The 15616-nt window shown below is 39.5% G+C and overlaps 1 protein-coding gene across 2 annotated transcripts in view; it reads right to left on the reverse strand.

The window, feature by feature from the left end:
- Positions 1–11056, reverse strand: part of nptnb (neuroplastin b) — a 28352-nt gene extending 17296 nt beyond the window's left edge. Inside the window, exon 1 of one of the 2 annotated variants that reach the window (XM_029281277.2) lies at positions 10461–11056. In XM_029281277.2, the coding sequence (XP_029137110.1) occupies positions 10461–10536 (76 nt within the window). In that variant the 5' untranslated portion in view covers positions 10537–11056. The remainder of the gene's footprint in view (positions 1–10460) is intronic. The other variant, XM_020640570.3, reaches the window with a different exon arrangement.
- Positions 11057–15616: the final 4560 nt, after the last annotated feature.

Consider the following 15616-nt stretch of genomic DNA (forward strand, 5'->3'; position numbering starts at 1 on the left):
AGCGTGAAATGTTTGATATTGCCATATATATATTTCACCTGCATGTATGTATGTACATGTGTAATATATGTATAAACCTAATCTCTTCATCCATATCAGCTCCTGCTGGTGGCGCCTGAAATTAGGTCAGCCAGCTGTCATTTTGGATAAGCCAGACTTAAAGAGCAGGTTTTCGAAATTCTCTTATGGTCACAGTGGGATAGGATAGTTTAAACAGCCTTTCCATAAAGACTGAAAAGCCATAATTTTTTAATCACATGCAGTTTATCTGTAATTTAAAAGCTGAATTAACCTCCCCCAAGAAACACTTGGAGCCTAAATATGCAGCCACTTCCCCAATGCGTCACACTACTACTAGACATGAATCTTATAGATGTGGTCAAAACATTCTAAATCTGAAATGCAGTGAAATGAATAATAAAATAGGATCCATAGGCATTATTAATACAACTGTGAGTGTACCATGTGGCCACCCCTCACATCAGTAGTTAATCCAACAATACACTGTCAGACCTAATGAACCTCATCTAATGACAAATCACCTGGACCACAGACTCTGTTCTCTGCTGCCCCTGCAGCCTGTCAGCTCTAAACCACATGAGCTTAAATGAATTAGAAAAAAAACTGCCCTTAACTCTGCCCTGAAATGTTTAAGAGGAAATGGGAACAAAGAGCCTGTGGTCTACTGAGTGTTGTGTGTTGTGTCTAAATACAACAGCTTACAGGCCCTCACTGATCTGTTTGCTCTGTTCAAAGGAATGTATCATAAGCACATGAACAGATAAGCCTGAGGAAGCAGAGTAAACATCCATGCTATTCAACTCATCCTCACAATGAAGCCAGTTACATTTCATTTCAAGAACAGTATTGATAGTTTAACTTGTGAACAAAGTGAGTATATCCAAACATTTACAAGGTTTGCTAAACATATGTAATACTATGAATGCATGTTTGTAAAACTCAAGAATATTTTTCTCTGCTACACTGACTCAAACTAGCAGGAAAAGTACAGCCAAAATATTTCAAATTTAACAATACATAAATTTCTAACCCTAACTACCATGGTAACAAGTCTGTTGCCCAACTCCCATTTGTGACTCATAGTAATATGAAAACAACTGAGATGATGGGAACGAATGATTGTGAACAGAATTTTGCCAAAAAATATATTAATAAAAATTGCAGTGTTACTGCTAGGAGATGTGACTGAGCATATTTGGCACTCACAACTTGTGCTTCTATGTGCTATGCCTTGAGTTATGCAGAGTAATTAGCATTTGTTTCTTTTCTAAGGAAACATCTGGGCCCATCAAGCTCACCATAATCCCAGAGGGGGATTCCAAGCCTATCTGCCTACACTGTTAAAGCAATATTTCAATTTGACAGCACATTTACAATGGCATTTCTTACTGTGGTTGTGGGTATGAGGGTAAAAAGGCTTTGCACATGGCCCAGATGACTACGGTCAGCCATGCGTACGTTTTCATAATCACAGTATAGTATCTGCTTAAACATCCTAATGAGTGTCCTCCAAGGTGATGGCAAATTAAATAAAAAAAAGGAACAGATGCCTTAATTTAAATTCAGGCTCAGGGAGGATCTGTGGAGAAACACACAGAACAAACCACAGAAAACACTCTGCCAGTGAGAAGACCAATTTATGTGTTGTTTGAACAAGGAGCTTATATTGGGAGTGAAAACAAAACACAAAGCAGCCAGCCGGTTCACATTCATTTCAAAGGCGTGCTAGGAGACTAGAAGTGACAACGAGAAAAGCAGTGGATGGTGGACAGATCTCATCAATCGGGTAGCAAGAGTAAGATCAGTGGAGTTTGGCTTGGCTCAGACACGGCAGCAGCCTATTTTGTTTGCGTGCATTTTTTTGGCACTCACAGTGACAGTTATCTGTGGATAATCAAACTGACATAATTCAAGCAATATCACACCTATCTCAACAGTTCAGCCATCTCTTTAATACTTTCGATCTGAACCAACCATCACATTGCTGTGTGTGAATTTACACAGCATTACAGTGTTTGCAGGTGCAAAAGAATCATGTCAAAAAGACGCTGCACGCTAATATACTGTCCAGCCAACTCTGCCATTATTTCTACCTGAACTAAATTAAGTTCAGGTAGAAAAAATCTGCAATGAAATTGAACAAAACCTTTGATCATGAGACGTCGGGGATTTAGAGCTGATAGTACAAGCTTCGCTGCTGCACTGCACCAGAATGCCATATGTGTTGATACTACAGACTTGTTCAGCTGTGACAGTTTAGCAAAGAAGCAAATATACAGAATTAGATGTGGGAAGTCCAGGTGTGATGTTTGTCAGCACCTGTATGACGAGTGCACTGACAATCTCTTGTGTAACATGATGTGTAATGACATCTAAGCCTTTTAAATGTGGCATACCCTAATAAAACATAAATATGGCTCTCTAACATAAGTTTAAAAATAGTATTTGTGTCATATCACATATTGCATGTTTGATGAAGACCATACAAACACGATCAAACAAGTGTCTTGAATGTGCTTGATGATTATAACATACAGTATATTGGAGGTTTCATGAATTTTCTCTCAGGTCAGCTGTACGGGGGCTCTGATTGACTCTTAAGAATGTCTCTTTTTGCATTGATGTCTCTGTTTCTTGGTTTTGTTGCAGTTTTCCTATTTCTATGCTCTAGTTAAATATAAAGATTTATTAACATCACCAAAAATCAGTTGATGATGTGTCCAAGCCATTTTCCTTTTAACAGTAGTGTCGTTATCCATTAGCCTACGATTAAGCTTCAAACAGAAAAACATTGTACTCTAAGATTGCTGAGCTGCCTCACTGCTAGTGGAAATAAATCTTAGGCATGGAACATTTGATTTTACTAATCTGATTCTAAACGTTAGTTGATAATAGAGTGTTACCACTTGATGCGTATTGCTAAACTGATATTGAATAGCTAAATGTTACCAATTTGATGCCCAATTGACCATCTTTATTTAAATGGTGTTACTGCTCAATATAATTGAATTGCTTTGTCCTGAATTGGATTTGTTGGTACAGGGATGGTATATGACTAGATGAAGCTCAATGCTGCCTCATTACACTCTTGAACCTTGTCTCAATCTCCCTCTGTGGTCACGAGTTTCTGTTTCTATCTGAGGTAATGTCACTTTCCCGTAAAAAGTTAAGCACATACACGAGATTGTTTGGTCACAGGAAACTGCAAAATAAAGAAGTGATACAACCGAGCTGTTTATCATCAGTAACACTTGGCATTCTTAACCAACTCTACCTCAATAATTAACAGCATGTAAGGAATACAGAAATCCCACTTAGATTATAGGACATCAGTTTTAAAGTTGAAATATCACTAAATTCTTAATGTGTCTGTCTGTTCGACCAACAGTCTAAACAAATATACTGAATTAATACCTAACCAAAGCATTTCAAATCAAAGCGGTTACTGATTAGTTTTGTGAATTGATCAACACCTTTATTAATTTACTTGTTCTATGGCCAGAAAATGTGATGCAACACATTAATGCAACACTTTAATATAACTTAAAGTTTGTGTTATTGCTCAACAATTGAAGAATTGCAGAATTGACAGCAGTGTGTGCAAACAAGGCAAGCAGGCAAGGCTGGCTGTCTCGCTTGGTGCCTTTGCAAGACATGACAAAGACTACTTATGTCTCAATATACTCTTTTTATAGTGGGAAATCTCGAACGCTGTAAGTGACAGGACAAACTACTAGCAACATTAGTTATTTTTATGTCAAGAGAACTATCCCCTGAAGCGCCATAGAGCTTGCAGAATTTAGACCCAGCCTCTGTCCACTGTAAATGTCCTCTTGTCAAATTCCTGCTGAAGGCATAGGTCGCTCCGAAAAATTGGGTTGCATGACCCTTAAGAGTAATTGCTCGATTAAATGTCCAGTGGTGAATTGTAAATTGCTTCGTTGCATAAAGCAGCTAACTGCTAATGCTTGTGCAGCGAACATTCAGATATCTAGTCACAGCTTATCCTCCCCCTGGCTGCTGTAGTATGATACTGTTCCATTTGATGTTGTCGTTGCACATTTCTAAAATAAAAACAAAAAACAAATGACTATAAAGCAAAATATCAGACAGGCAAACATGGCTATGTGGGGAATTCCTTGTTGCTCAGTGTCACATTAAAATGGGGGCGGGTTGTCACATTAAAAGATTATACAATCATTGAAACAAATCAGAGCTTCACAGCAACAAAAAAAACAGACATCGTGGTCCCCTCTTTTTGACATTTCACAATGCTGAAATATATGGTTTAATACATGCAGAGGTGTTTTGCTATGATAGAAAGTATGTAATCTAACTGAGGAGGTCAAACATTTAGAAAAGTGCATGGTTTTACACACATTATTCAACACAGAATAATGAAGTCCTTCACAGTGCCATTTCTTTCTTACACGATTTAGCTCACTTTACTCCCAAATGACATGTGCACAATAGTATCAAAAAAAACCTGTAGTTTTCTGTGACAACTGCTGTCTAAGGCTGCATGGAAGTCACAGTCATTACAGCCTACATACTCCACTGATGGAGGTAGAGAGGAGAGCTGCTCCCCTGAGGACTGACAGCAAGCCACACACACCACCACCAAGCAGCCTGAGAGTGAGTCAGCTGCCTTCCTACAAACTGGATCCCCATCCACATCCCACAACAAAGACAGAGAAAGCAGCGAGTAGGAAACCACCCTGGGGACACTGAACTGGTTATGTGCTATACAGTATGTGAGAGTCTTAGCTTTGGGTGTGGGTGACTCGTTGCACCTGCATGGTTGTCCTTCAGTCATTGGTGCCTTCACAGCATTTATATGAAGCAATAGATCATACTTTTAATGATTGTATCTATGACTAACTGTTGTTAGTAGTATTGTAACACAAATGCTACCAATGCCCTTATCTAACAGCCTTTTCCTCACATGGTAAAGGTGTAAACTATTTTTGTCTTCTTTTGTTTTACAGGCAGGTGTTTTGGATTGTTCTAGCTGAATTCAACCTCAATTTTTAAAGTCAGGAAAGCGATCCTGAGAAGATGTCAATACCACAACTCTCATACTATCTAAAACAATCATAAAGGTGTAACCTTTCCTGCACTAACTGGCCCACAAAAATAATATGGTGTGTCAGGGTGATGTCAGTCAAGCACAGTCAAGCACACCCACACACTTTTTAGAAAAGGTCAAATTTGGCATAAGTTAGAACCCCCATGTGAATGTGCTATGGGTGTCTAATTTTGTTATATTGTATATCCATTCATCCTTTTTCTTAATTTCTTAATCTACCTTTGGTTAGAAACATTTCCAGCATAACATAAGTCACTTGTATTTGACACCCCTGCTATCCTGCCGTTTTCAAATTTTCAGATGTTTCTATTATTTTTAGTAATGGTATCAAAATAATCCGTTAGAGGAAGAATGTGCGACTTTTTGAACCAGGAGATGTCTCCCTTGAGCACCAACATTAAACCTAAACAAACTGCTGTTTGGCGACACCTCCGCTATTCTGAAGACTCTCCTCCAGCGGCACACCTCCAATCCCTCTCCACTGGTGTTCCCACAAAAGAGTTATCAATTACAACGCACCAAAAAAGCACTGTTAAGCACAAGCGCCCGACAACATTGTCCTTTGCTTGAACTGCAATTGCCTGTGGCCTGCATTGTTGTGTTAGCAGGCTAATGTTAGCACACTTTGGTTAACTCACAGCTTCACATTGCACATAAATTCACGCAGAATGACCGTGATCTAAACAGATAGGCAGTGGGTAGGTTGTGTTATTCTTCTTTTATCTAGTCCTTCACTAAAACAGCTTTCTACTCAGGGCCGTACCCTCCATGTAAACATGATATACAGCTCAGATAACTAAATACTTTATATACTTGATTTCTGCTATATTTATGTGTAAAATGTTGCATGTTCCTCCTTTTTTAAATTTTAAATGTTTAGAACCTAAGCCTTTCTTTGTTTTTTGAAAGTCTTAATTTGTTGACACATGAAACAGGTTTAAGGAATTTGAAAAAACAATTACTGCAAAATCAAACCCATTAGCCAAATAACCGCTCTGTACAGTAAGTCTGGTTGATACGTTGATTCTACAATGGTAACTCTTTGGCAGCTGAAATCATGGAACGCTCAAAAATGAATTCCCCAAAACAGGTTGCCAACAAATTAATAAAATGATGAACCGTGGTAAATTCAAACTATGATTAATGAGTTGCATGCGTGAACTGAGTATCCAGTGGGAATGTAAATTGTTTTTAATAGCCAATAAAAAGGGTTCATATGTGCATAATAATCAGAAAAGGTCATTCCCTGCCCCCACATCAAGGTGAATACAGTAACATCCCCTTAAGGAAACATCTGTGTTAAAGAGACTGTTGTGATGCATGGCCCTGAATGCACTGACCTGATCACTACATTGATTATCAGATGACACGGCAGTGAAGCAAAATATAACTATTATATGTAAAGCTGAATTGTCACGCATGAAAAAAAAATATATGATACAATATCCTTTCTCCCTTGTAATACTTGAGTCTGTCTTTCAGATCACAGACAATGGCAACAGTTTAATGAGATTTAAATCCCTATAACCCTCGTGCTTGGGTAGAAATGCTCTGATCCCATCCTTTAATCACACCGAGGGAGTACCTCCTATGTCTCTATCAGGAATCAAAACAAGGAAATTCAAATGATTTGATGTAAGGCCAGAGGAACACAGAGACAGATGGGTCATGGGACTCTATTTCCCATCTTTAAATAAACAAGGCAATGCTAAAATTAAACAAATCATGTCTCTTGGAATGTCTCTTCAGCGTGTAATTCTTCTCTGCAGGAAAGCTATTCCCAAACATCTGACAGACTTACAACTATTATTATTATTTGTCATCTTGACAAATAATAGGCCTGAGCCTTTCGGTAAAAACACACAGTATTGTTTCTTCTAGGTTTCTATAAAATATTGAAACCGTCGGGAAAAGTCAGGAAAGGTATACATGAATATTACCTTTAAGTATTTTATATATAAGCTGCACTACTGCAGCACACTTAACATAAGTTGTCCCAGCAGAATAGTGCAAGGCAATAGTGCAAGGATGTGTCCAAATTGCTGAATTTCCAGCATTAATGTGTTAGTAACTGAATGTGAAGCAGGAGAAAAACACAGTTTGCATGCACAGCTTTCACTGGACAATTTACCATTTAAAAAAAGGCTGCATCACCATCATTGCATATACCTGCAGTGTAAGTTAGTGTGTGGTGTTTCTCCCAATCAGTGCATTATGTATCAGATTTCACAGTGGGGAGGAATGACTCAGTGTTAGAGCTGGCTTGGATCCTAAAGCATATTTTCCAAACTTACAAATGAACCTTTGTCAAGAGTCTGGACAGAAACATGATAATGGACATGCTGCTACATCATGTTGGCGTATTGATTGGATGGTATGTAGCTGTAATTGCTTATCATAAAATGCGGTGTAGGCCTCCGTCGATGATAATGCACCAGCGAGCTTGAGAAGAAATATAGGGCCCTATATTGACAAAACAGCATATTGTAATTGCAGTACATATTGTAATACGTGGGCAGGCTTGCTCTAAATCATGCCTTTATACTTTGATTGTGTAACCTTAAAAGGAAGTAGTGTTGCAGCTGTGTTCTCAGTCTTAAGCCACACCGGCTAAACAAGGTACTGTTACCAGTTGCATGAAAGAAGACGTGTAAATACAGGCAGTTTTTTAAATGTCAGTACTTATGTCAGCAAATTATTCTAAAGGTTTTCCTAACATGATCTACGTATTATGATTTACACATGCAGTGATAATAAAACGACAAAGTTGGCAGCAGGAGCAGCCTACATGTTTTGTAGTGAGACATTATGTAAGACACAAATGCACTTCCTCAGGTCAGCTCCAGCCACCTTCTCAGCAGCTTCATTGTCTTTGCATAAAGATCCCATCCCTCAGCTCAAATAGTTCACAGAGCCACCTAGTGAGCCTTTACAAGGCTGTGCACAAGAAGACCGTCCATTAAGAGTTAATGAATTCACTTTCACAAAAGGACCTTAAAGCCACAGTTCTCAGCGCTGTGTCTCGGAGGTAAAAATAGAAACGAGGCAGAATGGACGGATGCTATTTACAGTCCTCCGAATATCTGTCGCAGAACGTGGCCACCTATAGTAGCCCTTATTTCCCCTGAAAATTTGTGGAAAAATGTCACAAATTCCCTCTGCTTCCCACATACAGTGATTACATCTCATACACTTATAATTATTATTCTGCACACTGTACCGCCTGAACTCTGTAATATCACAGGGAAATGTAGGATTGCATAAGGAGAGTTGTGCTGATTACCCTTAATCTGAACTGTGAGAGAAATGGGATGATTTTAGGTGCATGCAGTGAGCATAAATCAGAATATAACCAGCGTGTATTGCATGTAACTGTGATCAAAGCTGTAATGAATGTAGGGTGTCTGTGGATTAGCATGAATTAAGGATTTCTACATGAAACAGCTAAAGCACATACACATTTAGAGACTGGATGGCACCAGTCTGTCTCCCGCTGACCCCTGCGTGGATGTGTGTGTGTCTGTCAGTGGGTGCGTGTGTTTCTGCGGTGTGAACTGGGCCTCAGTGAGTGGGCACTGACACTGGGCAAAGACCACAGGAAGTGTTTGGAATGCCTTCGCTTGAGCTTTATCAAACAATAGACGGCTTATTGCCGATTTGATTTTTCCAGAAAGCAAGAACAGAGAATGACTCTATGTGCGCACACAGTCTTCATGCACCGTAGCAAAAATGTACAAATTAAAAATGAAAGGAATTTAAGAAATATTGGCTGTGGTGTTTAAGTTTGTTATGTCTACTCACACGCAGAAGGTGTAAGTTTCTCCTGTGCTTTCTTGTGAAATGTTCTGGATTTTAACTTCAAATATTCCTGCATGTTGTGTGAACAAGTATTACACACAAATATACAAACTTCCAAAAAAATGTTGACTTTGGTAGTTTTTAAGAGGATTAAATTATCTTGAACGTTTCAGAGCTTTTTTTTTCTTTTTACAGTCTCCTCATCCTTTCATTAAAATGTATGCCTATTAAGTTCTGCATATAGTGGGCGTTCAATTATCCCACAGCAAAGAGGAGGTGGACATTAAGCATCAAGATTATAAATATGCAGAGTAAATCTCTATTTTATGTTCCGCTGAAAGGAGATTAGATTGTGTCAGTGATGTGGACATGTCAACACAAGGGCTGTGACAGGTGGGCATTGATGTCTCCTGAATAACAGAAATATAGGCAGTGATCAAATTTACAACTCATCTGAATGATTCAGTTTGAACACAAAAGCACCCGCATCTTCAGAAAACATGTTAAGGGTTGCTTAAGGGACATAAAGATAATACATAAAACGCTGAAAAAATAAAATATTCCACTTTGATTTTGTGAATGTCTTTCTGACTTGTTTGCCCCTCTGGGTGACGTGATTCAACACAATTTGAAGTCAGGAGGACACGCTGTTTCAGAGGAGGACAGCCTGTAACACCCAACAGCATGTTGCTGACATTTACTTAAACCACATCATGTCAGCCCTTTTATGATTAATGCACAGTGAACTTTTGAAAATAAAGTTACAAAAGAGCATCCTCTGCAGCTCTTAAGTAAAATCCTTTATATGTTTTTTTCATAATCAGGAAAAAAGAGATAAGGATGCTATTTGTGTATGCATTTCAAGACTGACTGAATCTTCAAGACAAGGAGATGCAGAATAGTAGGTGCATAGGCCCTGCATCTGTGATACAGGAGCCCTTGTGTTTACAGTATTTACAGCACAGACTGGGAAAAGCCTTCAGTCCGTGTTTGGTGTTGATTATGTTACTAGATCAGCAAGCAACTGATTAGTCTTGCTTGAGACACACTGCTTCCCAATCCCCTATAACCACATAAATGACACAGCTGGCACCCTAAGGCTACTATGGGCTGCCATGTGTAAAAAATATTCATTATAACTTAATTCGTGTATGGAGCCTACAAGGCCAAGTTTGCTCACTATTAATACGAATCTGGCAACATGTACCACCTGCCAGCCAGTGTCGGTTACCGATAATTCCTCATTCAGACACACCTTCCCTTCACTCAGTTGACAGTAAATAACCTTGCAAAAAAAAAAAAATCTCACAACATCGTCTGGTTTCTCAGTTAAGAGTTTACATCCTGCGGTCAGAGACTGAATCAGATTCGCTGATGCCTTACTCTGGCCTTGTTTTTCGGGATGCATGAAACTGTATTAGTAGCGTTATCGCAGTCATACTCAAAATCCTCCTTGGAATACATTGGGCTCGGGCGTCTTCACACAAGTCAAGTCACTTCTCCCCCCACCGCGCTGTTTACAATCATGCCATGGTCACATCTGCTTTCTTACCGTTTTGCGCCGACACGAAGGGCAGCATCAAGTTCCCCAGAAGGACCACCGCCAGCATCACTGCGTTAGGATGCATCGTCGGGGCTCGACGAGAGTACCAGGGTCTCTGTCGGACGAATGTGGGAGGAGAGATCGTGTTTTAATCACAAGATCTAGAGAGATGGGCCCAGCATAGCACCGGGTTCTTTAAAAATAGAACGCCGAGGATGACAAATAAAAAAAAAGGTTTGTCGATGTCTTCTTAACTGTTGAGGACAGCGGTGGGTGAGAGGTCCGAGGTCGAGGCCAGCGGCTCAGGGATGCCGATATGCGGCCATAGGCGGTGAAGAAGCCTCTTCGGTATTGCGGTGGGGAGGGGGGGGGAGAGAGGTCTTGGGATGTCAGGGAGATTGTCCACAGTGTAGTTCTGAAGATTCAAAGATGCGCAGAGCGATGCGCATTTACGCTCTCGCGGTAACGTTGCGGTGATTAAAATGAAAGTGGTGCACAAATTATTCCCGATGGGAGCCGATGTAGCCGAAACATAAGTCTGCTCCAAAAAAGAGGAACAGATGCTGGTAGGACACCAAGGGCTGCAACGACAAGCTGCGCGTGCCCTATGCGCTCATGACCGTGAAAAGAAACAGACAGACACGCACACGCACACGCGCGCTCACACACACACACACACACACACAGCTTAAAACACGTATGTAATTGATGTCGTTTATGAAATCAGTGACTTATTATTCACTCTAATGCAGACAAACGTGTTTTAAGTGAAGACAGGTGCGCATATTCATCATCTTCCATTTGCAAGATGTTGATACTGCTCATACAGCATTTTTCTGTACTGACCACAGCTTCAGTATCAGCATGGCCCATATGGTTTCCTCTTTTTCAGCAGCTCTTGCAATATTAATGCTTCTATAAATTCACTGCTCGTTTATCAGCAGAAAAAAAAAAAAAAAAAAAGTCAGATTATTAATAAAACTGTGCAGGAATTAGAAATATCTGAATAGGCTTGGTTTAAATTTTTAAAAATACAAATGCACTAAATTGTTCTGCAGATGGAATGAAAGTGAAGCGCTTGTTTTCAACAGTCCCATCTTTCCAATCCTATTTCACAGAGCCCAAATACTTGCTCCTGTCAGGTTTTAATGTGAGCAGATTATGGTGATGCTCTTGAGCTCAGTGAGGTCATTTATAAATTATGTCATCACATCAGTGGCCTGGCTGTTCTCAAGCTGTATGAACCACATCCCCTTGAAAGTTCAACATGGCCTCCTGTAATCCCCTCTATCCTTAAGCTGTGCTACTGCGTGGGTGCCCTCATGTGGCCAGTTGTGGTAACTTCATAAAAAAGTCTGAATGCCTCTTATTTTTTTAAGTTGTAGTCAATTGCAAAAAAAAACAAAGCCCTTTTACCTTTAGCATACTCACTGACTCAGTTTGAAGTACTATGGGGTGAATTTAGTGACTTTTTTATGTATGCATTGTTCACTTGCAAAATGTAGGTATTTTGTTTAGTTTAAGTGCACATTTTGGTGCATTTTAACTAGATTGTTATATTTGTTTAGATGCTCCTCCCTTCTTATACACTTCTATCCATGTTTTTTTTATACTGGAACAATGCAAAGAGTCAGTCTGCTTAACTGCAGAACAAACTTCCCTCCACTTTACAGCCCTCCCTCCAGTTTGTCTATGAGAGACCACATTTAAAATGTAACCCCACCTGAAACCTCGCACAGGCCAATCAGCTAGAGAAGTGTCAGAGCAGACGGCACACCCTCCTTTGTTCAAAACCAATCAGAGTGGAAGTGTGGCATTTTGCCCGAGGGAAAACTTACCCCTGGGTGAGTTAATTACGCATCACTTAGCTGTTGCCAATGTGTTCACAACGGTGGACCCTCTTTTGGGCTTTTTACAACGATTGTCTTCATTTTTCGGTCAATCTAGTATGGAAAGTAGACAACAATGGCTTACCAGGCTGAAAAATGAACTTAGCAACAGTCCTCTGGTATCAAATGTGGCGTTTGGCTTTATCCTCATGGGACTAGAGAAGCTGGTGGAGCTGGAGTTTGAGTGTCCTTGCAACCCTACATGGAACGGAGTATTTTCATCAGCTTTCTTCATCATTCCTGCCGTCATGGCCTTCACCTTGATGTTGATCATTCAAGGATGCAGATGTGATACGTGGTGCAGGAAAACTGTTTCCCTCTCCAGTTTTGTTCCTGCTATCGTGTGGCTGATCTTGTTGTTCCTCGATGGCCAATACTTTGCTTGTGCGATGACAGACTGGGAGGGTAGATTTGTAATAGTTGACAAGGCGGCTCCGCAGAAGTGGTGTGAGCCGATAAGTGAGGGAGAAGTCACCCCACAGGAACTAATGCTCCGCTCACAGCAGCTCTTTGTTTTTTCTCAGGTGAGTTCATTATTTTCAACTTTATAGAAGCTTACACTGTATGATTGTATGCACTGAAGATCCATAGTGTTGCATCGCATGACCCTACAGAAACTATTTCTATAGCTCTGTTATAACAGTCTTTGTCAATAGAAACTAGAATATTTCTTTGGTTGTTTACTTAACAACATGTTGCTTTACTCTTTTGTACCCCAGGTTATAGGCATAATCCTCCTCATTTTCATCTGTGTGGGTCTCGTAGTGTATGTAATCAGAGAAAGCTGCGAACAAGAGGTGGAGATGGAGGATGCAGATGTAGCCGAGCTCACAGTGCTCAGGATGAGCTCTTTACGGACCCGGACATCATGAGAGGACTTGCACCGCCCAACAAACACCTGCCTGATGGCATGGAAACTTTGTAAATCCTTTGAACAGACTTCACTACCAGTTTTTGTAACTATTGTTAATAGGTGCTGTTTAAAAGTGTTTTATGTTAAGGAGATAGCACATGATCGGTAAATGATGCCTCCAAATGAAGGTAATGTAAGTATGGATGTCATTTAAAACAGTATTTTGTTTTTGTTTTTTATATAATATCGAATTTGTAACCATTTTTGTGCCTCTTACTATAGTTCCTATCTTTAAGGAAAAGTGTTATATTTCGGGAAATATGCCTCTTAACAAATGTCCAAGGGTTTGATGAGGAGGTCAAAACTACACTCATCTCTGTCTTCTAACTTTAAAGCACCAGCTAGCTGCTGGTTAGCATTGCCTAAACTAAAGAAAAGGGGAACACATCCAGCATTTTTCTGTCCATATATAACAAAATCATCTTCACAGTACCTCTAAAAGAGGTCTGTCCTAAAGCTTTAAGTTTTTAAAGTAAAATTATTATTTGTTAGTTTTAAAGGAGGTTATGTTCCAGAAGAGACACAAAGTCTGGTACATAACCCCCCGTACATAAAATGGTAAATTACCTGTTTCGCCCTGTTCCGGGTGCTAGGTTCAGCAAAATAGCTTTTTACCATAGTTTCAAATAAGTGACATTCAACCTCGGCAAGGTTTTTTTTTTTGTCATCGTGAATTATTAGCAAGAATCCATGAGAAGCTCATACAGAAGTGTTCCCTAACTTTAAGCTTTTGGTACCTTTAAAAGTAGTGTTTTCTCGTGCCTTATGTACATGCTATTGCAACACAAGTGGAATCCACCAGGCAGCTAATATCAATCTGACTAATGTTAGTTGACTTGTTATATTGTGTGTGTCCTGAAAATGTTTATTCAAAGTGAAGTTTCACTTGATATATTTTAATTTTCCCACATTGGTCGTTAACCTCTTCAGACTTTTAAAGGGTCTTGCTCCCCCTCTTGCCTTATGCCGCCAACAGTGATGAATCTAAATAAATTCATGTACCTTTTTGACACCTACCATGTATACACTGATTTCTATCATAGCTGCAACCCGCCAATAGTGATATGTAGACATGAGTTCTGTAACTGTATTTGCAGTACATTTTTTTTTTTATTGTTTTGTAATAAAATAATTTATTTATTGAAGTAAAACAATCAGGGAGCTTGTACTGTCATGTCAAATTCCACAACTGGAACGCTGAATCTCCTGTCTGCACAACAGATTGACCTTTCAAGGTACCAATAAAGAAACCTTGAACCTTGAACAACCCTCATTACCCCAACGGTCTTGGGATTCTGAGTTTGTTTGTAACTGCACTAAAAGCTAGATTTTACTGTAACGCCGCTACAGCGAGGAAATTTAACATATGCCAATCCACCGTTGAACATCAGCATTTGAATACTCAACACTGATGTTCCAACAGCTACAACCAAAAAAATTGAATGACAATTTTAAAGCAGTTTATCTTCAGAGGGAAACCAAAACTGTTGGTAGTAACCTGGTGAATGGCACCTTTATGTTTTAAGGTGGCCTTATTCCAGAAAAGATTGTTGTTCAGTGGCTTTATAGGCTAATCTTTGCTGCCTGGAGAGTCCCTGTAGGTCTGACAGAATTGACAAATACAGCAAAGTAGAGTTCTGACTTGTGTTTCTTGTTGTTTTTTTTCACAACATTGCCTAAGTGCCAGTTAAGCCTATTAAGTGTAGAAATTGGAGCAGACCCTGCATGTTCATCCTGTGGGGGGAGCTTATTCAGAACTTCACAGATCGCCTTGAGGAAGTTGTCTTTATTCACTAAGCACCTTTCACTCACACAACAGGGTGTCGTATTCATTTGCAGACAAATACAGAGCCACAACTGGGAGTCTTAACCTACTTTTACAGTGAATGTTCACTTGAGTATAGGACATTTGGTTTAAACATAATTGCAACCACTATTTAGCCAATAACAAAATTTTAGAAATGTATAACTGTTGCAGAGCCAAGTCCTCCCCTTAAATACACATGTTCTAATAAATACTAATACTCCACCATGTACTGGTTAAGTTAAGATCAGCATGCTGCCTGCCTTTAAGATGATAAATGAGGTTGATCCTAAACTAAAAACTTGGCAGTTAACATCCCCACTGTGTACTTTTATACATCGTTTGTACATCACTGTATCAAGTGTTTTACGTACATCAGATTTACGATAAATCTTTCAGTGTTTTAACTGAAGGACTTATCTGTCAGTTTAAGAACTTAATGGTTAGTGGATCTTGAGTCTTTACAGAAGAGAAGTTGGATGAAAAAACAATTAGGACAGTCAAAGAGGCATGAGAAATTAAGAAAGCGAATTGTTCATTTTTAGTGATTATCAATATT

Source organism: Labrus bergylta, chromosome 3 (genome assembly GCF_963930695.1).
Source record: "Labrus bergylta chromosome 3, fLabBer1.1, whole genome shotgun sequence".
Classification (NCBI taxonomy): Eukaryota; Metazoa; Chordata; class Actinopteri; order Labriformes; family Labridae; genus Labrus; species Labrus bergylta.